The following is a 24,693-nucleotide window of genomic DNA, read 5'->3' as shown; positions in this document are numbered from 1 at the left end:
TCTCCTGGACATTATACAAATTGATAGTGGGTGTCTGTCTTTATACACCCAAGAAATGATAGTGAGTACCTATGAAGGCGTGTGTGTGTGTGTGTGTGTGTGTGTGTGTGTGTGTGTGTGTGAGACAGAGAGAGAGAGAGAGAGAGAGAGAGAGAGAGAGAGAGAGAGAGAGAGAGAGAGAGAGAGAGAGAGAGAGAGTCCGTCCAATAATTGTGCCCAAAGGAGCACTCTGTTGCACCTGTGGCTGGTCACAGCTGGAATTAGCCTGGAGCCATGGTAAGGAAGCCCCTCTTAGTGTCAGGAGACTGTAATTCTGATCCTTGATTGGCATTAACATGCCCTAGTATCCTCTCTGTCCCTTACTTCTTTTCTTTTGTTTTTTTGGGGGTTTTGTTTGTTTGTTTGTTTTTCAAGACAGGGTTTCTCTGTGCTTTGGAGGCTGTCCTGGAACTAGCTCTTGTAGACCAGGCTGGCCTCGAACTCAGAGAGATCCACCTGCCTCTGCCTCCCGAGTGCTGGGATTAAAGGCGTGCAACGAAAGCCTGGCTGTCCCTCATTTTCTTTCTGTCTTTTTTTTTTTAACTTTTAAGGTTTTATTTATTTTTATGTGCATTGGTATTTTAACCAAACGTGTGTCAGCATGAAGGTACCAAATTCACTGGAACTGGAGTTTCAGACAGTTGTGAGTTGCGATATGGGTACTGGGAGTTGAACCTGGGTCTTCTGGAAGAGCAGCCACTGCTCTTAATTGCTAAGCCATCTCTCCAGTCCATCTCTTAAGCCCATTTCAACATGAAGGGGCTTCAGTTCTCTGAATCTGCCATAATCTACATAGCCCTGGCTAAGGCAGCGAATGCCATTTTGCATTTGCAGAACTTGATGCGCCCTGGATGTCTGGGCTGTGGCAGTTGTGTAGTCACTCCGTGTCTCCAGGTGCAGATGAGTGGTTTGTAATCTTTGGAATTGCCCCACAGACAGGGCACATGGCACCGGCAGCAGGTGCAGCACGGGCCCCTCCTGTGGCCAGCGGTCTGCAGCTGGAGACAGCCCTGGCCTCTGCTGCCTCAACCCTCGTCCTCACATTCCATGCATGCCAATCTGCCTGGTCTGTTGTGTTCAGTCATGAGACACTGACAGAGGTATTTATCCTCAAATAAATCACTGCAGTGTTAGTCAGAGGCTGAGCCTGCAGTCTGGAGCCTGGAATTTGCTACACTCAGGAATCGGGCAGGGGAGGCTTGTGCAGGACAGCGCCCTCTCTCACTCACCGCGGGGGAGGGGCTCAGATGGCTGCTCATTGCTGAGTCGTCTGGCATCCATTCTTGTATTTCTGGAGGCTCTCATTCTCTTCCATCCAAATTCCCCAAACCCAAATAAGAGACTTTTGATTCTTTGTCTCCTTTCTCGAAGGGAGGGGAGAGGAGGGAAGAAGAGGTGTGGCGGGGCAGGTTGGGAATATGCTTTCCTTGAAGTCCTCATTCTGTGGCTGGTAAATTGTGAGGGGTGGGCCTGGTTCTTCAGGCCCGGTGTCCTTACTGAAAGGTGGCGATGAACAGGTTGGCAGATAGAGAGCCTCAGGGCTAAAACAGGTAAAGTGTACTCGATGGGAGTGCAGCCTGCGACTTTTATCATTAATAGCCTCATTTTCCAGACGTGACTGATGCCAACAGAGGGCAAGAGTGTGTGGTGTTGGGTGTTGGAGAATGCGTGTGTCTTTGGGTGCCCTGGTTCAGATGCCACCACCCTTATGTCCACAGGGCAGTGATTATGCCTTCCTGTTAGGTTACTTAAGCACTTAGTTCAGCAAGCCTGGTGGAGTCAGTGCTCCACTTTCTTTGTTTCCTTGAGGCTGGATCTTATATGACCCAGACCAGCCTTGAACTCACTAGATAGTGCTGGCTGGCCTTGAACTTCTGATCCTCCTGCCTCTGCCTCTGCCTCCCCAATACAGGGATTATAGACAAGTACCACCAAACCTGGCTGTAGTTACTAATGTTGGAGTGTTAAAAAACACTTGAAAAATAGTTTTGTAACTTCTTGGTGATTGAAAACAAGAGCTTCAAATACTGGTCTATGATGACTCTCTGAATAGCTTTCAGCCTACACGGTAGTATTGTGCGGGCTAGGAGTGCTGCCCCATGTACGGCAGACTCTGCCTGAGTGCACAAGATCCTCTGCTCAGCCCACAGCACTGCTGAAACGAGAAACATCATCAGATTTGGTGTGCAGCTCCCATTAGCATCACTATGGGAAGTTTGAGAAAAGTAGAAAGTGTGCCCTTATTCTGGCAGACTCTCCGGGCTCCCAATAGCTAGGTGGTCCCCCATTTTTCAAGTGTATTAAAATACACATATCATAAATACTGTGTGCATGTTCATATGTATGCATGCATATGGATGGGTGCAGATACACACACATGTAAATATGTGTGGAGGCCAGAGATTGACATTGGGTGTTTTCCTCACTCATGTTGTTAGTACTTAGTATGCTGATTAACTTATGAGATGTCTTGTTTGAGCTGTGGCATGTTCTTTCTCTTTTTTTCCCCTGTGATTAAGAGGACAATAGGAGCTACTGTCGGGTCAGGAATGGTCCTCCTGTATTTGTACCTTGAAAGAGAGTGTAAAGTGATTGTAAAGTGTGCATGTTCTAGCGTTCTAGAACTTGCTAATAGTATGTAAGTAAAGTGTGTCTTGTTTGCTTTATGCGAAGGGAATTGCCATAATTCTGAGGAGGGCATGTTGTTGAAACAAAGTTTGAAACACTAGCTTAGAGGGTCTTGAAGATGCATTTCTCTGACTTCCATGGTGTGATGCTGTCCAGTAGAGATGGAGCCCGTGAGTGGTTTTAAGGCGGAGTAGGAGCTGCAGGGAAAGAAGGCCTCCCCTAGTGACTCCTCCAGCTCTTGGTCCCTTGTCACCCGAGTCATTTGAATCCAGTTAATTTTCTCACCAGACTGGTGACCCCCGGAAGACAGCTGCTTGTTAAGAGAAGTGCTGAGAGTATGGCTGTTGGGGAGTTGGGAGGAGCTGGGTGGGGTGGGATTGCTTCTGTGGAAGGGTCAGTGAGTGACTTTGGTGTGGCCATTTTTATTATTTTTTCTTTCTTTCTTTTTTTCTTTAAATTAGAAACATGCATGCTTCAAATGTCAATCCCAGCCCCCTCCCCCCTGTCCCTCCACCAGCCCCATCTCCAGTCCCCATATCATTCCCCAGGGAGGGTGAGGCCCTCCTTGGGGGGATCTCCAGAGCCTGTTATTTCATCCAGGGCAGGACCTACGCCCTCCCCCATGTGTCCAGGCTGAGAGAGCATCCCTCCATGTGGAATGGGCTCCCAAAGTTCATTTGTATGTGTCATGGTGAACACTAATCTACTACCCAGGGTCCTAGAGATTTCTGTGGCCTCCTAACTGACACTACATTCATGGAGTCTGGATCAGTCCCCTGCTGGCCTCTCAGCCATCAGTCTGGGGTTCAAGAGCTCCCCCTTGTCTGGTCAGCTGTCTTTGTGGGTTTCACCATCATGGTCTTGACCCCTTTGCTCATCACTCCTCCATCTCTGTCACTAGGTTCCAGGAGTGCAGTTTTATTCTTTTTGCTTATTTTTACACTGACCCATGATTTCTCCTTTCGCTCGTCCTTTGCCTCCTGGGCCACCACTACTGTTGAAGACTATTTAGCTCCTGTTTCTAGACTCCTTGCCCATGGCCGTGGCTTCGTGGTCACCTGTGCAGAAAGCTCTGGTCCCTCTTAGTGGAGAGTGTGGTCAGAAGCCCAGTGCTGGGTACTATGTGTCTCATGGTGATTTATCCTTACTATGATGTCTTCTGAGTCCACTGATACAGTGGGCGCTAGCCACAGCCTGTGATACAAACTTAGAAACCAAAACCAGTTTGGGGGCCAGGGGTGCGGCTTAGTGACTGAGCATTTGTTTCAGTCCCGGCACCACAAAGTAAGAAGCTGAATTAAGAAAAACTGAGAGTTCCATGTTCTCAGTTGCCCAAGCTACATTTTAAGTTCAGGAGCCACTGTGACCAGCAGTGTTTATTGTGGGCAGCCAGCCCTAGAGTGGGGTCATCTTCTCAGGGGGCCTTGCCTAGCACTGTTTTCTAGACACTTCCATTGGAAAGTTCTGAGTTCCTGTTCAGTACTGCTGTTCTGGTCCCACCCGACAGAGTCCTTCCTTCCCTCTCGTCCCGAATCTCACGCTCCTCAAAGTGAGAATACCCCTTCAGATACCAGCTCCTCAGTGTGTGCTTCCAGATTGCTGTTCCTATAGGTGCCACTCTGAGAAAACACCTAATAAGGGATTTGATGTATTTGCAGGTCTCGTTTCATGTTTGTATGACTAAACATTGCTGCCTCTTCCTGATCAACCTGGTTTCAATTATTGATGTTTACATTGAGTTCTCCCCTCCCCTTGTTGGTTTTATTCTTTATTTTTTTATTTTTTTTGGTTTTACGAGGCAGGGTTTCTCTGTTTTGGAGGCTGTCGGTCCAGCCTGGCCTAGAACTCACAGAGATCCGCCTGCCTCTGCCTCCCGAGTGCTGGGATTAAAGGCATGCGCCACCAACACTTGGCTGTTGGTTTTATTTTATCTTTTGTTTGTTTGTTTTTTGAGACAGTGTTTCTCTGTTTAGCTCTAGCTATCCTGGAATTTGCTCTATAAACCAGGCTGGCCTCTAACTCAGAGATCCGCCTGCCTCTGCCTCCTGAGTGCTAGAAATAAAGGTGTATGCTACTACTGCCTCACTTTATATAATCGTTAAGATGTTAACCTGTGGGGGCTGGAGAGATGGCTCAGAGGTTAAGAGCACTGACTGCTATTCCAGGGGTCCTGAGTTCAATTCCCAGCAACCACATGGTGGCTCACACCATCTACAATTCAATCTGGTATCCTCTTCCGGCCTGTAGGCAGAACACTGTACATGCAAAAAATAAACAAACAAACAAATAAATAAATATTTAAAAAATGTTAGCCTGCTTGTAGTAGTAGGGAAACAATCTTAGAAGGTGCACTTGGAGAGTTGGAGAGATGGCTTAGCGATTAAGAGCACTGACTTCTTCCCAGAGGACCGGGTTCCATTCCCAGCACCCACATGACAGCTCACAACTGTCTGTAACTCCAGTTTCAGGGGACTTGACACCCATGGCAGAACACCAATGTACATTAAAAAAGAGTCCCTAATCCTAGCTTCATGAGCAAAGTGCCTGGCACATGGTATATAGTTAATGAATAGCTCTACTGAGGAATAAAGTTTTTAGAAAACAAAGGTACACTTGGGAAAGTGTGCCCCCTCCCCTCCCCACCATGAGCCACCAGCAAGTGTGAGTTTTCACACCCCTTTTCCTTACACTGAGGCCACACAGTTCTTCGGCTCACATGGGCACTGGCACTTTCGTGCAACAGTGTGTGGTAGTAACCTTTCACACCAGTGTCATGTCCATGGCTGCACGGCAGTCCAGGGCCCTCCCACTCCCAAGTGCCCCAGCTAGTCCTGTGAGTACAGCCCATAAGGTAATTCCCAGCACTTACAGAGTAGTGCTGCCTGGAAAGCTGAGGGTAGTAGAGTAAGCTGAGAGCCAGCAGCTGCCATGCGGCTGGGCTTGACTGGGCCCTGGGCAGGGTTCTATGCTGACCAGGCCATAGCTACAATAAGCAATGCTCATTTCATCTCTACATTTACAGCAGGTGTACAGGTGAACTGTTGAATTAGCTACCTGGGAGGGGACAGGAGTGTTTATGGAGTGCTTACCCAAGTCAGCCCTGTGCTAGATGCCCAGAATATACCATTTCCGCAGTGAATGTTAGCCTTTAGCATATATAGATGATCTTTCCCTCCCTTCTTGACTGCTAGCTTGTTTGAGCGGGGTTTTGTTGTCGTTTGTTTATTACAGAATCAGTGGGCATCTGATGGAAGAAGTTGATCACTGGCTCTGATGGGGTCTGTGGTTTCCTGTGGGCAGGGGAGCTGGTAGCACCTTCTTTACAGTGCCCGTGGTTCTTACTGTCCCACGGAGGCTCACTGTGCACCCTGCCTTATTTCCCCAAGGTAGCCCTGCTTCTCGTTTCCTGAGTCCCTTAGGTCCCGATGTATGCTACCAAGCTTTGAAAAGCCAAGGAAACAATCCCACGTCTCAGATTAAAACTGAACTCAGAGGAGACTGAGCAATTGGGCTGATTGATGTTGCTTCCTTAACTTTGCTCCAAGGGAAGCAGCAGAGCTAGCAAGGGGCAGCTGGTGTGCTGAGGTACACCGTTGGGGGCATGGACATTTCGCTGAGCATAATGGCCACTGCTTGAGAAGGCTTCTCTGTGGCAGTAACCATTGAGTGCCTACTGTGCACCATTCATAGCCGTGTCATGGGTATGAACCTTATTCTGGGGTGTCAGTGTTCCTTTTTGTCCCCCTTTTCAGACATCAGCATGGGGCCTCTGTAACTTGGTTGAAGACCCACCTCTGACTGGTAATAGCAGTGACAGGCTTTCCTGTACAACAGACTTTCCCACCCTCCACCCCTAGAAACAGGCTTATAGTGAGTGGTGCCGATGGCACATGTTTGAGTCTCAGTTGTACTTTTGGACAGTCTTAAGTTTCGGCACAATCAAAGCATAATTGCCGATACTTTGGGGTTGAGGGGTGACAACTGTTCATTTAGCATATGTAGGAGGGGACTGTGGTACTGAGGGGCTGGCAGAAGGGAGTAGCACTCACTGTCCAGGGATGGGACTTGCAGGGACTGTGGAAAGAGCGTGGCTGTCCAAATAGCTGCTTGCAGAGAAGCCTGAAATTGCATCTTTGGATGGAAAAGAATCTTGTAAGAACCAACAAGGAACAAGAGGATTCTCCTCTTTCTCCCCCCCACCCCTTCTTTGCAGAATCTCTTACTGAACCTGGAGCTCATGGGTTGGCTACATTGGCTGGCCAACAAGCTCAAGGAATCCTCTGTCTCTGTTTCCCCAGCACTGGGGTTGTAGTCACAGATGCCATTCCCAGCTTTTTTTTTATGAGGGTGCGGGTATCCAAACTCTGGTCCTCATGCTTGAGAACAAACACTTTAACCACCAAGCCATCTCCCTGTCCTGTTTTCTTTAAAAAGAAAAAAGTCAGTGCGCAGTGCTGAGACTGGAGCCCAGAGCCTTATGTATACCTGCCAGACCGGAGCCACACCCCCAATCCCAGACAGAGTTTTCTATAATCCAGGAAAGCACAGTTTTAATTATTTAAATTCTTAAAAATTCTAACTGAATTTTAAATTAATAGTACAAGCCAGTAGTAACTTTTGATTCAAAGATTTAAAGTGAAATATTTTACAGTCTGTTTTAATGTGCTGGAAGGTGACATAGCTCAGTTGGTAGGGTGCTAGTGTTCATGAAGCCCAGCACCTCATAAAGCCAGACATGCTGTATGCCTATAATTCCTGGGAGTTCACGGTTATGCTTGGTTATATAGTGAATTCAATGCCAGCCTGGAATTTTTCAGACCCTGTCCCCAAAAATAAAACAAAATAACCCCCTTCCTCCCAATAGGGCTTCCCTGTGTAGCCCTGACTGTCCTAGAACTAACTCTGTAGACCACCAGACTGGCCTCGAACTCAACAGAGATCTGCTTGCCTCTGCCTCTTTTTGAATTATGGGATTAAAGGTGTGCACCATTTGCTTTAAGTGTATAGGAAGATTCCTTTATTTCATGTGTGTATACATGGGCACATAAATATTATTGATAAACAAATAATAAATGTACTTTTTAAAATGAAGAATAGTTAATCAAAGGCTTCTTCATGAAACCTTTCAAGTTGTGCGCCTTCTGCCTTTGCCATAGCTTTGCCATAGCTCCCCTGTATGTCCACACTTGAAATGGATCACAGCCATGCTCATGTTGTTCTGTGCTTTATGTAGTCTTACCGATATCCCTGGGAGTGTCCTGGAGATGTAAGGGACTATTTTATTTTAGTTACCCTAAACTAACTCAAAAACTAAGATACTGCTAAATTGGGATTTTCTTTGTTTAAATCCCCTCCCACTTACATGTGTTTGACAGAGAAGTGTAATCTCAGAGCTGCTTTGTCCAAGATTAACTGTGCCTTTCACACTTTAGTAAGAGCTGGGAACTGGCCTGAACTATGCTCGCCACACAGCTGATTTTTAACAGTGACCTGGGTGATTGTAACTGCACTCCCCTGGTTCTGTCCACAGCCTTTGCTAATGAAGTGTGGTACCTTTAAGTAAAGGTCACAGGCCTGACCTGGGTTGTGTGGGCTCCTTGTTTGTCAGGCTGGAGGCATTTTCTCATTTTCACAGTTGAGCTGAAAACAAAGGCTGCCTTATCCTAGCAGGGAGCTGTACTGGAGAGCTGACATCAGCCTTTTCCCCAGCCTCTGCCTTAAGAGTCTCCACAGAGCGCTGTTCAGGCAGGTCACCATCTTGCTCCTGGCATTTTTCTGGCTGAATAGCACATAACACACTAAATGAAGAAATGCCAAGGGTGTTAGGAGCCAGAGGGCAGAACAAAGGCAATATGATGTGAGTCCGTTCCAGGCTGTTTGGGGACAGGAGGCCAGCTTAATGGCTGTAACCTGTGTCCTGGGGGTTACGGAAGTGGGTCAGAACCTTGGGGAAGAAGGACTTGCCAGAAGCGTGCACAGGGTTAAGGGACACAGAAAAATCATAAAACAGGAGTGTGTTTAGATTGAAGGGTTAAGTAAAAGACATTTATTCAAAATGAGAGGGAACAGAACAGCACTGAGCTTTGGTTTCCCTCCCCAGACCCTGAGGCGGTGCTTGGCTGGGGACACAGATCGCAGCTGTTTGGAACACAGACAGTTAATCTGGACATTGCTTGGTTCATAGACTCTTCTTACTGGAACACAAAGCTGGCCTGTCCTGAAATAAAGTGTTGTTCTCTTAGGTCTCTGAAAGCTCCAACTGAAGAAAGAGGAAAGATAAAGAAACTGCTGAGGGTTGGCCTGGGTGTGGGTTGATGAGCACCTCCTCTCCTGGGATCTCCCTGAATTGCTTCATGGGGCAGGAGGAGGCTGGTGGAGCTCTGGTGTTTATATTTAAGCGGGCACAGTGCTTGTCTCCTGCTTTGCTGTGTTGTTGGACTGAAACACTTCATTCTCACATTTCTTCACATTGTCTCCCGAGTGTACTCAGAGAGCTTAAAGTTGTCTTATTATGCTGGGGTCTGGCAATAGATAGGTACTTGGCCAAAGAATCCGAATTCTGGATCCCAGCATCCTGGTTGGCCGAGGCAATGTGGGGTGCAGAGAAGTGGGGTCTCTCTGTTCTTCTTGCCTCCCTTGAAGAGGCCTAAGAGATGGCACTAGTATGTCAGGCACAGTGGCACACACTTGGGATCCTAGCACTTGAGAAGCCAAAACAGGGGATTGGAGAGTTCATGGCCAACCTGGGCTACATAGCAACAGTCATCTCCAGTAAACAAAGGGAGGGTGGGAGGCTAACGGGCCCTCGAAGAGACAGTTTCAGAACTGGGGTTGTAGTAGTCAGTTGGCTCATTAGATCAGCAAGCTCAGAGGTTCAACCCTTATTGAAGTTGTCTGTTGTCAGAGCTGCTGAACACACAGAGGTATGTCTTTGTAACTTATCAGGTTCCAGGTCAGACACAGTGCTGGGATTTGTTGTTGACTGTATTTTGTTCCTTCAAAATTCATATGTTGAAGCCCCACTCTCCAATGTGGTGGTGTTGGAGCTGATATGGTTAGGTGAGACCAGGAGGGTGAGCCCTGTTCGGGTGGGGTTAGTACCCTAGTAAGAAGAGACCGCAGCACTGTTGCCTCTTTGCCAGCCATGTGGCACACTGGTCTTAGGCCTCCAGGGACTGCAAGTAGAGAACTGTCATTTAACATCTGTTGTTTAGGTCCCTTGTTGACCTACTGTGGAACATAGTATCTCTTAGAGATACTGCCTAACAAAATGAGCATTGATTTCAGAATTCTGTTGTAAACTTTCAGACCCTCAAAGCTTAACCATTAAAATGAAGTGGCAGAGTAATTCCCTGATACAGGGTTACTGAGTGCCACCTTTAACCCTGGGAACTGCAGGGCCGAGGGGGCAAGAGACTGAGGAAGCTAGGCCAGGTTCTCCCTATGCTCTGCTCACAAGTTCAGCAAGTTAGTGAAATTTCCCTTCTTACATTCACTAGGGACAGAGAAGCAGATCTGGGGGACACTTAAAATTCCATGCTGTGTGTGTGTGACTTTGTCTCTTTTGATTGACCCTCCTATGACCTCTCTTCTGCTTCCTTTGGTCCCCTTCCTACTTTGGGGCCACTCTTCCCAGGATCTTCTCTCTCTCTCTCTCTCTCTCTCTCTCTCTCTCTCTCTCTCTCTCTCTCTCTCTCTCTCTCTCTCTCTCTCTCTCTCTTCCCCCCCCCCCCCAGTTTTGTTTGTTTGTTTGGCTGTTGGCTGTCCTGGAATTCACTATGAAGATTCAGACTGGCTTTGAACCGCCTCCCTCTACCTCCCAAGTGCTAGGATTAAAGGTGTGTGCCACCTTGCTTGGTTACTCAGAATCTGCCAAGAGACTCCATTGCTGTGACACAATCCCTGAAGCTGGTTAATTTACAATAAAAAGAAGTTTATGTATCTTACTGTTTCAGAGGCAGAAGTTTAATGTTTTTGGCTGCTTTTAGAGAGGCCTTTGTGCTGCATCATGGTGGAAAAGGAGAAGGGGAAACAGAAGACAGAGGCTCTTGAGAACTAATCCATTTCCCTGAGAGCTAGCGCAGACTCTGGAGCAGGGCATTAATCCCTCCTCGGGGCACTCCCTCCTCATAACACCATATCATAACCTGGTTTCAGCATGGATCTGGCCAGATAGTGCCCGTGTGGCATTTGTTATCTCTGTGCTTCCAGGCTCTGTCCTTCTTGTTGAGGGTTACATTGCTACTCTATATAGGAGATTCCCATATTGTTATCAATGGTGAGACCCACTGTTCACACAGATCTGCCTCCTTTACACCCCATGTAGGAATTAATTTCGCCACGTCACATTCCTCCATATTCTATCTGCCTCAAAAGTCATCTCCTGCCCCCATCCCCAGGTTGAGCTCATTGCTACATTCTGTGACATAGTATGCTGACTCTTCTATGGAAGCACCCACCCACTTGGGTCACATTGTAGACCCCCTTTCCACACAGACCTCCTTTCTGGATCAAGTTTCTCAAGTGTTTGTCTCTGCGGCTCCTGGTTAGCTATGGGAAATCACTGAGTCCCTGGGCTGCAGCCTGCCCTGGGGCTCAGGACCTCTCCTGCAGGCTCCTGAACCTGTGAAGCCTCTCCTCCATGGTTAGTCAACTGTCTTCATAGGATATTGTTGCTGTCACTGAGGACCTCTCTCTGTTCCTTCTCTGATAGCCCTCCTATGCCAGGGCTGACCTCCAAAGCTCTGTACCTAGTGCAGTACCAGATACTCTCGTGGCAAGTCACCCTGGATTAAGAAAGGAACAAGAGACCTTGACGTTCTCTTCCTTTTGATGGAGATGGATTTTACAAGCTGGGATTTCATGGCACAAGCTTTTAATTCCACCACTCCAGAGGTAGAAGCAAGCAGATCTTTGTGAGTTCAAGGCCAGGTAGTGAAACCCTATCTCAAAAAAAATAATTTTTAGACATGTAATGTCTTAGGTTTGCATTGCCTAGAGTGCTTCCTTGTTTCTGCAGCCGTGGTGCTCACTTCCAGGCTGTGACAGAGTCCACTATCACTGTCATGTACCCCATCTTCCAGAACAGGAACCCCTTGGACCTGAGTCATGGGCCTGCCTGACATCAAGCAGTCTTATCTTGGTGTCAACTCAGAGGAATGAGCCTTCACAGTTCACTGTGTGAATGTGAATCAAATGCCCTTTTTTCATTCTTCTATTTACATTTTTTTCTGCAACTGCCCAAAATGCCTCCCCCATCCTTCCATTTACATTTTTTTTTCTTGGACTGGCACCAGTCCCGGTAGAACATGATGTGAGGCATGTGGAAATGAGCATTGAATATGGTGACGTGAGGGTCAGTATCATTGCTGGGAAGAGGCTGGATATGTCTCTGGATGGTACAGGGGCAGATGTGAAGCCAGGCACTTGAGAAACTGAGGCAGGAGAATTGATGGGGTGGCCCAGGAGTTCCAGACCAGCAGCACAGTCAGACTCCACCTCAGATAAAAGAAAGGAAGAAAAAGAACAGTATATGTAGACTGGGGAAATGACTAAGTCATTAAGAGCACTGACTACTCTTCTAGAGGACCAGGGTTCAATTCCCAGCACCCACATACCCACATTGTGGGATCTGATACTCCCTCTGGCCTCTGTGGGTACCATGCACACACACACACACACACACACACACACACACACACACACACACACCTCAAATACTTTTTTTTTCTTTTTTTGGTTTTCGAGACAGGGTTTCTCTGAAGCTTTGGAGGCTGTCCTGGAACTCACTCTGTAGACCAGGCTGGCCTTAAACTCACAAAGATCCACCTGCCTCTGCCTCCTGAGTGCTGGGATTAAAGGCGTGCACCACCAACACCCCGCCAATATGTTATTTTTTAAGATCTTTTTTCTTTTTTTTCTTTTGAGACAGGGTTTCTCTGTGTCATAACTGCTATTTTTTTAAATCTTAAAAAAAAAGAGTAAATACTGTCATCTTGGGAAAACAAGCAGGTCTGCACCCACTTGTGTCCTTCATATTTGTCTCCAACCCCTCCATCCAGTTTATAGTAGATTCGCTGTACTGGTGTGCTTCTGAGTGGCAGCCCGGACGGTGTGAGTCACAGCTCACATCCCTGCCCTCCTGTTCTGTGTCTTTCTTGGTTGATTGTTTCTAGACAGAGCTTTGAGTAGGGCAGACAACAACAGGACCCCTCCAAGCCACCATGGCTGCACCTTGGTGAAAGGATTAAGAGCCAAGCTGAGCTCTGTTGACAGGTCTTTTTCCAGAGCCTGTGTGTGGAACACTGCTGGGTTTGTCCATGGGCCGTGTCTCCAAGACTACAGAATAAAATCCACACTCCTTGGGTGACCTTCAAGGATGGAGGAGCCTGTTGCAATGTACTCCTTTCCCAGTAAGCACCTCCCTGGACTTTCATGGAAATGCTGTGGTTAAATGTTAAAAGAATTCATGGAAATCTCCGTTGTTCATCCCCCACCTTCAGGGCAGCTAAGCATGTGTTGTCTGCCTGTGTGACAAGCAACTCTGACACAAGTCAGGGCAAATACACAGGATGGTCCTGTTTTCATTTGTGACGACCTTCATCATTTGAAGCCATTGTCCATGATGTCTTTATGCATTTGGTTCCCAATCATACCCAGCCAGCTCTGGTGGGAGCATCCTTGGGGGCTCCCAGCAGAGAGAGATACTCCACACACGCCACGGCCTCGACTTTAAATCAGGTTGCTCCAAGCTGTCCATGCAGCCTTTACCCTTCCCACCCACTCCCACATTCCCCACAGCAACACTCTACATTCTGGAGAGCACCCCTCCCCCATCACCGAGAGGCTTCCCTGGGAGCAGGCTGCACATGGCACCTTCACTGTCAGTGCCGCCTTCTACAGACAGCTTGTCTCTATTAGTCTACTGGCCTAAAACTCTCGATGCTTCTGCCCCAGCCTCCGAGCAGCCAGGACTCTTGCCTTGTTTTCTTTTAGCTCTCTCTAATGCTTTTTCTCTTTTCCTTTGTTTAAATTCATTGGTATTTTTTAGGGCAGGATTCGGTTACAAACACATTTCTTTAGAAATTTTTATTTAGGAGAGTTGTTTTAGACAGGGTTTGGTGGCAGGTTTTGGTACTAGGGAACACAGGAATTGTCCTAGAGGGCCGGCACCCATGAATTCTCTGTTGAACTAATGGCAGGGTCTGCTTGTCTGTCAACACTGAGGTGACACTATAGCCCCACTAATGGTGGGATGCTGTCCTGATCAGCCCATTGTAAGCTAAGGATGTCGCTCTTAGGGTTGATCTGGGTGCTTAAGTATGCAGGTGGCTAGGAAGATCTCACTACATAGTACCCGCCTAGGAAGAGAGCAAACTTTCCTGCCCTGAGTACAGTTTCTACAGAATGCACCCTTCCTTCATACCATGGGGAAGTGGGAGACCCTCTAAATAAGAGACAAATTAAGGAGGGATTTAGGCCTGATGTGTGGTTGCCATGTGGGGGAGGTCGAGCTCTCATGAGGGAAAGTCAAAGAAAGGGAGGGATATTGAAGAAGGCAGCAGTTTCAAAGGTCACACTGGCTGAGATACCACGATAAACTCAACAGGCCACCTCTGCCTTAGGATGACTCTCTTTTTCATAGTTTGACCAGTACTCCAGAGGCTACTATTTTCAGCCAACTAGCTAGGCAATTTAACTTAACAAAATAACAAACAAACAAACCCCAGTGCTTTTATTTATTCATGACAAAGGTTTCTTTTTCTTACTAACTCAACCAAAATAGATTGTTTTCCTGTGATTGCCAGTTGCTCACTTGTTGATAGTTCATTTGAGGCTCAGGTTACACACACACACACACACACACACACACACACACACACACACACACACACACACACACACTGAAGTGCTAGAGATGGGACCCAGTAGGTCAGGTTACACACACACACACACACACACACACACACACACTGAAGTGCTAGAGATGGGACCCAGTAGGCAAGTGCTCTGAGCTACATCCCCAAACACAGGTGGATTCTGTAGACTGAAAACTAGAAACGTATGCATGTTTGTACTGGGGAAATGTTCTCGTGTGTGTAGCAGGGATCTCGAGTTTCCAGCAGCAGCGCATTTGATGCACAGCTGAAACGGTTGTTGTTTTGAGTACAAACTGGCCTCAGAGCCACTCTGTTGCCAAGGATGACTTCTGATCTTTCTGCCTTCATCTCTCTGGTGCTGGGATGACAGGTTCACCATACACTTGGTTTACATGCAGATGATTGAACGAAGGACTTCATTCATGCTGGGCAGGCATCCTACCACCTGAGCTACAGCCCTTGAGTGGTGGTCTCAGGACTTTAGGCTTGTTTGTCACTGCTCCTTCATGGGGCTGTAATTTGCTTGGGGGGGGGTGTGCTCCCAAGTGCTGGGGAAGGAGGCAGGCCCAGGGGCATTTCTCCAGAGATGCCCTGGGTCCGCCTCATTTTTCCTTTCTTTAAAGATTGGTAAACTTGCATTTCCAAGAAATGTCAGTTTCATTCCAGTTGATTCTTTGAAAGTTCCGAGCCTTGTTTTTCTGTTGCTCGTGCCCAGAAGAACTGCTAGTGAGTGAAGACCCTGGGGTGGGGCGTTCAGGAAGTTTGTCTGAGCTTTGCAGGCCTCCTTGGTATCCCCATTCTGTTTACATCCCGTATCCCATTTTCTGAAAGTGGAGTTTGTGGGTTGGACAGTACCCATTTGGTATCTGATGTGTACCTACGTTTTCCCTGCATCTCCCCAGTATTCTCGTTTATTTAAACTGTGGGACTTAGCATCTGCACACAGAACTCTGCAGTTTTAGAGGTGTGCTTGCTAGCCACATGTATTCTGTGACTGATGATGGTCTGGAAGTCTTTCAAATATTTACAGTTTTTGTAGAAGAAAGACCTTCCAGGCTGGGGTGATAGCTCAGTCAGTGAAGTGCTTGCCCTGCAAGCCTGCACACTTGAGGTCTTCCATCCCCAGAACCACATGAAAAAGTGGTTGAGGGTGCATGCTATATAAACCCCAGTGCTGGGGTGGCAGATCCCTGGTGTTCCCTGGCTAGTCAGCACAGCTGGCTTGACCTGAGTTTAAGCCACTGAGAGACTAAAAAAAAAAACAGTGACAGCATCAAAAAACAAACCCCAAGGTGGATGTACCATGATGAATGACACTGGAGGTTGACCTTTGTGCTGGCTTACGTGTCACCCCCTCCCCTCCCCCAACACACTGTTTTTCTTTGGAAGTGGTTGGATCACTCTAGATCTTTTTCTTTAGCAGGAAATCCTTCAAAAGTGCTCTAGAAAGGGCTGACCTGTGTTGGATAACACATGGCGAGGATGATGCCTCCTCAGTACATGCACATTATGAAATGAGGGGGCCGTATTTGTATGGGCTTCCCCGGCCTGTGTATCCAGGCTCTTTTTTGATAGCCTCCTGAATTAGAGGTAGTGGGAGCTGGACAGGGTAGCTGTGAGTGGAGAGGTGGGGTGGTGTGACTGTGGGATGGAGCTGCCTCACTCAGCGGAAGGGTAGGTCTGCATTCCGAGGCCTCCCTGGCTGTCTCCCAGTGCTTTTCCCCTTCCAGGACCTTTCCTGCAGAGCTGAGCCAGGAGTGTGTATCACTAAGTCTCTTGTTGGGTACCCTTAGTGAATTCTGAAATAAAAAATGAGATCGTTCTTATTTAACCATTTTACCAGATGTTCCCTGGGGCTTGATGGATGCAGAATTTACTAGAAAGTTACACTCCTGAGATGTAGTGTTATGGACACGGTTGCTATAGACAGTGACAGTTGGTAGGGTTGGAAGACAGCTTTGCATCTTTTTTCCCCTCTGTCTCTTTTTAGTGTTTTCCTCCCACAAGAAATGCTCTTTCATTGGGGTGCCTTCCTCTTCTGTGCTACAGGTCTACTTATGAAGGTTTGCTTGATATAAATGCGGTTATGTTGCTGTGTGAAAGCAGCTAGCAGGCCCGTGCACGTTGCAAGCAAGCCTCCTTTGGATCTAAAGGAGCCTTGACTCCCCCAATAACTGAGGCCGCAGGCTGGGATCGGGTTCATAAATCTGCAGATCGGATGGGATGGTGTGCTCACTCTAGCTAGCCATGTTCTAATAGAACAACCTCTCAAGTGGGGTCCGTGAGGAGGGCAAGAGGACCCACAGAAGCTGAACTGCAGGCCTGCCCCCTCCCTCCTGCCTCGCCCCTTCCTGCCAGCATTTCCTTTGGCCAAGTTGTAGAGTTCGCTAAAAGCCTGGTGTTATGGAAGGTAGGGAAACAAAGAAAGAGGAAGTGGCCTGCTGTAATTCTGACAGCAGATCTGTTTTCTCTGAAAATGGAACTGCAGCGATGCATGCAACGTTCTTGGCAGGCGGCACTCTGTAAATAACGCCTCCCAGGAGTTCCCAGCCTCTCCCAGGCCCGCAGGAAGCTTCCCCTGCAGCGCGGGGCAGGCGGCCCCGCACCTCACACCCTCCTCCCGGGGACTCTTATTCTGACGGGGCGCGCGCCCGCGGTGTCTGCCAAGTTTGTGAGGCCCCAGGCTTTCTTGTGGGAGGACGCTGGGCTGTCTTCATGCTCCTTGGCAATGATTAAAGTGAGGTTAGTACCAAAACCCCCTTTCATTTTATTCCCTTATCCTGCCGTTTTCAAAGCAGATGGCAGCGCTGTATTTTCAGCTGTAATTAATTTAAGCTGGGGGAGGCAGAACTGATGGGCACAGCAGGGACGTTCCTCTGGTCCCTGTCTCCTGGCCGCCCAGCATCTTGTTCAAAGCTGAGCCAGGTAGCCACCAGACCCCTGAGGGGACTGTCAGGGGAATGGGGTGAGGAGGGAGCTGGCAGAGGGAAGGAGTCCGGGTTCAGGTGCGGCTGTCACGTGACAGGGTCTAGTTGGAGGGGAGCAGCTGCTAGGGGCCCTGTTCCTCTTCCTCAGACCAGATGCCAGCCTCAGGCTTCTGCTCTCAAGTTTATTCTTAACAGAAGATAAGGAGAAACTAAAGCACTTGGCGAAAGTCTGGAAGGTGGGGCAGCTTCTCTCTGGACACGCCACTCATGTCCCCCTGGCACTCGTCCTCGGCCGTCGACTCTCTGGCCTTATAGAAAATGCTTTTGCCCCAGCTCTGGGGAGCTTGCACAGCAGCTCTACCCAGCTGCCTCCACATCTGCTCTGAAACCTGCCCCTGCCCAGCTGAGCTGCGCCAGGTCAAGGGACCAGCAGGTTGGAGTGAGTGCCCTTGTTGCATGGAATGGTGCAGACACACTGAGGAATTGGTTCCACCACACACTGCTGCCACATAAGTGGTAGCTATCACTGTTAACTTAGCCACCCTCGGAAGACTTGAAGCAATTGTTTTGGGCTCATAGTGAGAAATGAGAACCACAGCTATGTGACTTTGAGTCTCCCAGAAGCTCACAGCTGATCACTGCTCCACACTGTCTTGTATTCTGGTGGAGGAAGAAGGTTTTGTGTGTCATGTTCACAGTGTGTGTTAGTGTTGCTCTCACAACCCAGGTAGGCTGGGGTTTTTTGTTTGTTTTGTTTTTCGAGATAGGGTTTCTCTGTATTGTTTTGGATGCTCTCCTGGAACTCGCTCGATAGACCAAGCTGGTCTCGAACTCACAGAGATCCACCTGCCTCTGTCTCCCAAGTGCTGGGATTTAAGGCATGCGCCACCACACCTGGCCTAGGTAGGCTGTTTTTAAGAAGGCTTATCAGTTCTGTGCTCCTGGCAAGCTTTCTTTGGTTTCTCTGCAGTAGGGAGGAACAGGAGGCAAATGAGAGACATGTTCTAGAGACCCAACCTGATATATTGCTGGTGATTTGTCAGAACTGTTTTTTTTTTTTTTTCAAGACAGGGTTTCTCTGTGTAGTCCTGGCCTCCAACTCAGAGATCCACCTGCCTCTGCCTCTGAGTGCTGGGATTAAAGGCACCAGCTACCACCCACCACTCAGTTTGTCAGAATCAGGACAAAGACCAAGAATCGCGCTGTGATCCAACAGCTCCTCTTCTGGGAATTTACACAGAATAATTGAAAATAGGGTGTACTAGTTCCTGTTTGTACACCAACACTCACAGTGGCTCCTTCATATAGCCAAGAGCTGGAAACAGCACAGGAAAATGCCCGTCAGTGGATGAGTGAAAAGCATGGGTCTCTGTGTTGCAGTGGAATATATTCAGCCTTAAAGAGGCAGAGAATTCTGACACATACCAATACATGGATGGACCATGAGGGTGTCACACTAAATGAAATAAGCCAGGATCAAAACAATGACGGTGCATGAGTCAACTTATGCAAGGCCTATAGTACAGAGAATGAATGGGTTGGTTGGCTCATCTAGAGGGAATGTGGAGTGGCCATACCCCAGGGTGGTCTGACTGGGGGTTAGTGCTTAGTAGGGACAGTAGAGAACGCATGGAGGTGGGTGGTGGTGACATATATAGCTATGCAAATGCACTTACTGCTACTGAACAACATGCCTAAATATGGTATTATAGGGGCTGAAAGATGACTCAATGGTTGTAGGCCCTGGCTGCTCTTGTAGAGGACCAGAGTTCAGTTCCCAGCACTCATATAACTACTGTTAACAACCACCTGTAACTCTAGTGTTAGGGGATTCTACACCATCTTGTGCAGGAAAACACCCATATACAAAAATAAATAAAATCTCATACACTCATAATGTAAAATCTAAAAAAAAAAGCATTAAATGATAGTGCCCCTTACCGTAACACAGAAATGAACCACGGGGCTAGTGGTGAACTTTGGTTCAGTTGAAGAATACTGATGAGTGTCAGGGGGTGAGCAGTGTTGGAACAGTGGCTGGCACTGAGGGATGGAGAACCAGCTCTCTGCTGTTGGAGTCTGTCATCCACAGGTGAAGTCACAGGGCAGTGACTTCAGTTGAATGTTCCTGAGAGGAACCATGGCCATCTGTCTTTTCGAAATTCTTAGAGAGTGGACAGATGAGGGCTTAGAATCCTCTACGCAGGTCTAGCTCAAGTGTCACATCAGTGATGAGCAGAAAGTTGGGTCATTTTATTCCATGTTCATTTTCTTCCCTCTTTGGGCAAGCTCCAGAGTTTAGACTGAGTAGATTGTAACAGCCAGGACATTGCTCTTAGATGTCAGCCACCACCATGGAAAGAAAAGCTCAGGGAGAGAGAACTCTAGATGGTAACGTATGCCTGCAGTTGTAGTAGTAAGGGGGTTGAGACAGGAGAATCTCAAATAGGAGGCCAGCTTGGGCTACATAGCAAGACCCTGAGAGGAAGTCTGGAAGGGCGGTTTTGTAACCTGGAAAGACATGAAGTAGGTCTTTTCAGTAATGGCCTCTGTGTCTGTGGGGACTTCCAGGAATGGAGGAGACTGAGTTGTAACTAGCCCATCCAGTTGCTAGCATATTGTAGTGTTTCCAAGCTAGGCTAATTCTCAAAAACCAACTTTCCTTAAAGTAATTTAAAGCTTATTTCTACAATTCAATGTTTGTTTTACAAAAAAAGAAAATCTCTCCCTTCCCCTGTTTTTGGGAAAATGGAGTCCAGCAAGGACAGACCAGGTGCTTGGAGACAATCATGTCCCCAAACATGGAGAGCTTATTTATTTACTCCAGATGGAAGAGCCTTTGGGCCCTTTATTGGTACTGTTATATAGAAACCATGGTAGGTATCGAAAGATTGTTTCTCAGGTGCATATCTCATTGCCGTAGTTTCTCAATGCCTAAGGTTCATGCTCTGTGGTAATTTTAGTGGCTGACTTTTGTTATTTTTGGTTGTGGTTTGTAATTTTCAAAGTCAGTCAGAGTTATAGGTGACTTGAAGAAAGACTTCCTTTCTGGTTGTACTCGGTGTTGAATCAACACATGAAAGACTTTACAAAGTAAGTTGGAACCTGTCACTACCAGCTGCAGGGTGCTGGCACCCCTGTGCAGGATGTGGGTGTGCAGCCATGTGAATTACACACGTGTGGGAATGCAGGGTGTCTGCTCCAGAGGGAGTTACAGGTAGAGCAGAATTAAAAGGAATGTTTACATGTGGCCCCCACCTGTCTTTTTAGATTGAGTTACTTTTATTTCATGTGTACGAGTGTTTTGCTTGCATATCTGTGTGTGCATTACATGGGTGTACTGCCCACAGAGGCCAGAAGAGGGTGTCAGATACCCTGGAACTGGAGTTGCAAACAGCTGTGAGCCACCATGTGGGTGCTGGGTACTGAGCCCAAGACCTCACTTCCCAGATGCTGCAGACCTGGGGTGACCTGTCTTGTTTTCACCTAGTACGTGTGTCTGGGTCTTCAGGTCTGAGGTTACCACTGTGCTAAAGGAGCCAGCTTTTCCCCAGGTGCTTGGGTCCCTGTGTCAGGCACTGTTGTGGGACAACTACTTACGGTGGAGTGTGTGGTGTTGCCATGTTCTGCCAAGTCAGACAGGGAAAAGCTTTTCTGGTAGCTGGAAGACAGAATAAAGTTCCCAAGACATGGCCTCTGAAGGCACCCGTAGCTCATCAGAAGACAGGCTTTGTGCTGAAGCTTTTCTGTATTGAATGGCTGGCCTGAGGAAGGAAGCCCTGTCCCTATGCGTGTCTAAGCATTTGTGTAGCCATCCCTGTGGCTGCTGAGTACATGTACCCCCCCCACCTCTTCAGCAGGACGAAGCCTCTGATGTTATTTTCCAGTGATTTTTGCAAAAGTGTGGAGGAAGAACTAGGAGGAACCTTCCCAAGATGTAGCAGGAAGCTCTGAAAGACCATGTGGTGGGAGAGCAGTGTGCTCAGCCTTCCTTTCTGGTGGACTTGTGACTAAGGATTACCCTCCTGGAGCTTCTCCAGAGCCCTGATCCGGTGCTGCCATCTCTGCCCAGCCTTATGAACTCCTCTGATGCTGAGAATGGGTTCGCTTTTTGAAAGTCAGTTGTTCATAAAACTACCTGGTGCTGTGCAAGACACCAGCTTGTCCTGTTCTGTTTGATCACTCCTGGTGGCTGGAGGGACTGGTCTCTCCTGGTCTTCTCCATGGCCCTCCTAAGGTGGCATTGGGAGCTATAGTCCTGCACACTCCTTCTCTAACTCTAGGAAGGCTTGTCCAGGGAAGCTGGATGTGGGAGAGGCAGGCAGGGGGTCTGCAGGGAGCTGGTGCTGGCTGATTGGCATGTTCCTGGCCTCTTCCTTAACCCCATCCTCCAGTCTTCATCTCAGTGGTCCTAAGTCCTCTCTAAAGGGTAATGATATAAATGCCAGCCCAGTGGCGCCTGTCCCTGGGTGGAGAGGGAGCGGTCTGAGGTTTCTGCCCATGGCAGATGTGGCGGCTGGGCTTCGGCAGGAAGAGCCTGATGCTTTCCATCCCTCTCTAGTTTGAAGACTGTTTAATGCCAAAAACACGATAGTGGTTGTACTTTTTAGTATCATTCATTGAGGGACTGTATAATGACAAAAACAGCTGTACACCCAGGAGCAGCAGGGATCTGGAGTGAACATTTATTAATCTCAGCAGCATCTCCATTCATTAGCATCTGAGCATGCATGTGTGCAGCACGTGAGCTTCAGGTTCTGTAAACTGTGCTTGGTGTGCACATGGGTTCTTGTGTGTAGTCCTTGGGGATTTGTGGCCACAGGTGGACCAGTTTTTGCTTGGCTAACATGCAGCATTGTGCTCCACCCCCAGTCTCATGGCAGACCTGATTCTCAGGCTTCCGTTTCTTTCTGGTGTCTCAGCTAATGATGTAAAACACATGCGGACAGTTCTGGTCTGGGGGAACTGGGGCCGGATCAGAGTGGAGCACCAGGGTGAGGCCTAGCGGGGTAAACTGGGAGAGCTGGCTTGTGAGTGGGACCATCCCTCTGAGACACTGAGCCTGAGCCACCTAGGACTCACCTGGTAATTTCATATCGCTTTAGTAGAAAGAGTGTGTGGCTTTCTGGGGATATGGGGTTGGGGAGAGAGGAAGTAACTGCTGGGAATGTTCTCATGAGATGCAAGTGACACCTGGGCTGCTGGAGGGGCCAGGGGAGACGGGTGGTGGTGGCTGGGACATCATGACGCAAACAGGCTCTTTCATGACCTGAGTGATGGCTTAGAAGTCCTGGACTCATTTGTGGGGACAAGTCCCAGTTCTCATCAGAAGGGTGGCAGGGATCATGTGGTTCTTCTCAGGCTGTTCTACCTGGCAATTTGACCTGTTACAGGAGTGGATGGATGACCCTGAACTGTCACCTGCCTGCTCTGGGACTTGGGCAGATCTGTCACCTTTCCCCTCCATTTCTCTTCCTTCATACAGTACAATTCTAAGGTGGTATCTCAGAGCTAGTTTGGCACTGGGGAGAGGGTGAGGGGTAGTGCTCCCCAGCAGTGGTGATGGCAAAAGCATTCCTTCCTGAGTTGCTGAGCTGATGGTCAGAGGAGAGCCAGCTTCACGGGCATTCATTCCCCTCTGTGTACAGGGAAGTGGGTATGCAGATATCTCACTGGCTTCTAGAGCAGTTGGGTCTACGGTCATGTACTGATTGGCCTTGGCTTCCTAACCTCATGCACCAGGCTGTGACTCAGTGCATAGCATGTCTTATCTGAGGGCCAGTGAGGCTTAGCGTCCTTGCTACTTCTGTAAGACTCTAAAGCAGGAGCTGGAGAGATGGCTCAGAGGTTGGGAGTGCTGGCACACTTCCAGAGGTCCTGAGTTCAATTCCCAGCAAACACATGGCAGCTCACAACCATCTGTAATGAGATCTGATGCCCTCTTCTGGCCTACAGGCATACATGCAGGCAGAACACTGTTTACATATGCATAATAAATGAATCTTTAAAGTGGTTCTCAGTAGAGGAGGCATATCAGACATTTACATTCTAATTCATAACAGTAGCAAATTACAGTTATGAAGTAGCAATGAAAGTAATTTTATGTTTGGGGGTCTCCACAGCATGAGGAACTATAAAAGGGTCACAGCGAAGGAAGGTTGAGAACCACTGCTGTAGAGCTTTAAAATGCTTCTGCATTAATTATAGGTCAGTCAGCAGAAAGCATCATTGTAGAGGGCTCTAGAGATCTATAAAGCCATTTGGTGCTTGAGGCGAAAGCAAAGCAGTGAGCCTGCGAAGCCAGCTGTGTGCATCCTGAGGGATAAGCCATTGGGTGATTTTATCATCATGCCAACTCAGGTCATTGGGCTCACAAGACAAATGAGCCCTTCTATACTGAATCATCTTGCTGGCCCAAAATTTTTAATTTTTACAATTTTTTACTTTTATGATAACACTTAGCACAAAGTTATTATACAGCTAGACAAAATGTTTTCTTCATACTTTTTAAGCTTTAAAAACAACCTTTATAACTTTATTGTTAAAACTAAGGTACAAGCACACATGTTAATGGAGACTAGCCCAGGGTCAGGCTCCCCAACGTCATTGGTTTCTAGCTCCTTTATTTGACATGAATAGGCAGAGACAAGCCAATTGATTCTGTGAGTTGAAGGCTAGCCTGGTCTATATAGAGTGATTGGCTTCTTCTGAGGGATGCTCTCTTAGCTGCCACCCCTGATCTCTCAGTAACATTTTCCCTCTGAGTGACTGTTGCCTTATTCACCCTTCAGTGGCATTGAGTTGTGGCTCTGGTAACCTCATCTTATTAGATCTGGTCACACATAACACCTTTCAGGGGACCCCATTCAGTCTGTGATGGAAACTAAAGGCAGTTCACAGGAAAGAGTCAAATGCATTGCTGAGACATGGTATAGAAAGTGCTCCACCCCCATGAGGGAAAGGGGAGATTTTACAGACCGTGAGCTGTACCCTAGAATCCTTGACTTTACCAGCTTGGTAGCTTCAGATAGTGCCTTGGCCCTCTGAACCTGTTTCCCACTTCAGAATTCATCATAATGAGGCTTGAGCACTCAGTAAGGGATGGAAAGACTACCAGCCTGAATAGCTTGAGGGCCATCCTCCCCCAGTGCTTTGCTCCAGTAGGTTTCCCAGCTGTGACTTTGGGTTTCAGCTTCCTGGGACAGAGGGGATGGGGCATG

At 47.9% G+C, this 24,693-nt stretch overlaps 2 protein-coding genes across 8 annotated transcripts in view; one reads left to right on the top strand and one right to left on the bottom strand.

Moving 5' to 3' along the window:
• Positions 1 to 24,693, bottom strand: part of Atg7 (autophagy related 7) — a 278,976-nt gene that overhangs the window by 26,632 nt on the left and 227,651 nt on the right. The window lies entirely within an intron of this gene.
• Positions 1 to 24,693, top strand: part of Vgll4 (vestigial like family member 4) — a 108,351-nt gene that overhangs the window by 76,445 nt on the left and 7,213 nt on the right. Inside the window, exon 1 of one of the 5 annotated variants that reach the window (XM_005066121.4) lies at positions 17,097 to 17,288. The exons of the other annotated variants lie outside the window; for them this stretch is intronic. Within the exon in view, the coding sequence (XP_005066178.1) occupies positions 17,275 to 17,288 (14 nt within the window). The 5' untranslated portion in view covers positions 17,097 to 17,274. Of the gene's footprint in view, positions 1 to 17,096; positions 17,289 to 24,693 lie in introns of those variants that run through there. 5 annotated transcript variants of the gene reach the window in all.

This window comes from Mesocricetus auratus, unplaced genomic scaffold, assembly GCF_017639785.1.
Source record: "Mesocricetus auratus isolate SY011 unplaced genomic scaffold, BCM_Maur_2.0 Super-Scaffold_100676, whole genome shotgun sequence".
NCBI lineage: Eukaryota > Metazoa > Chordata > Mammalia > Rodentia > Cricetidae > Mesocricetus > Mesocricetus auratus.
This window is presented reverse-complemented; position numbering and strand designations above follow the sequence as displayed.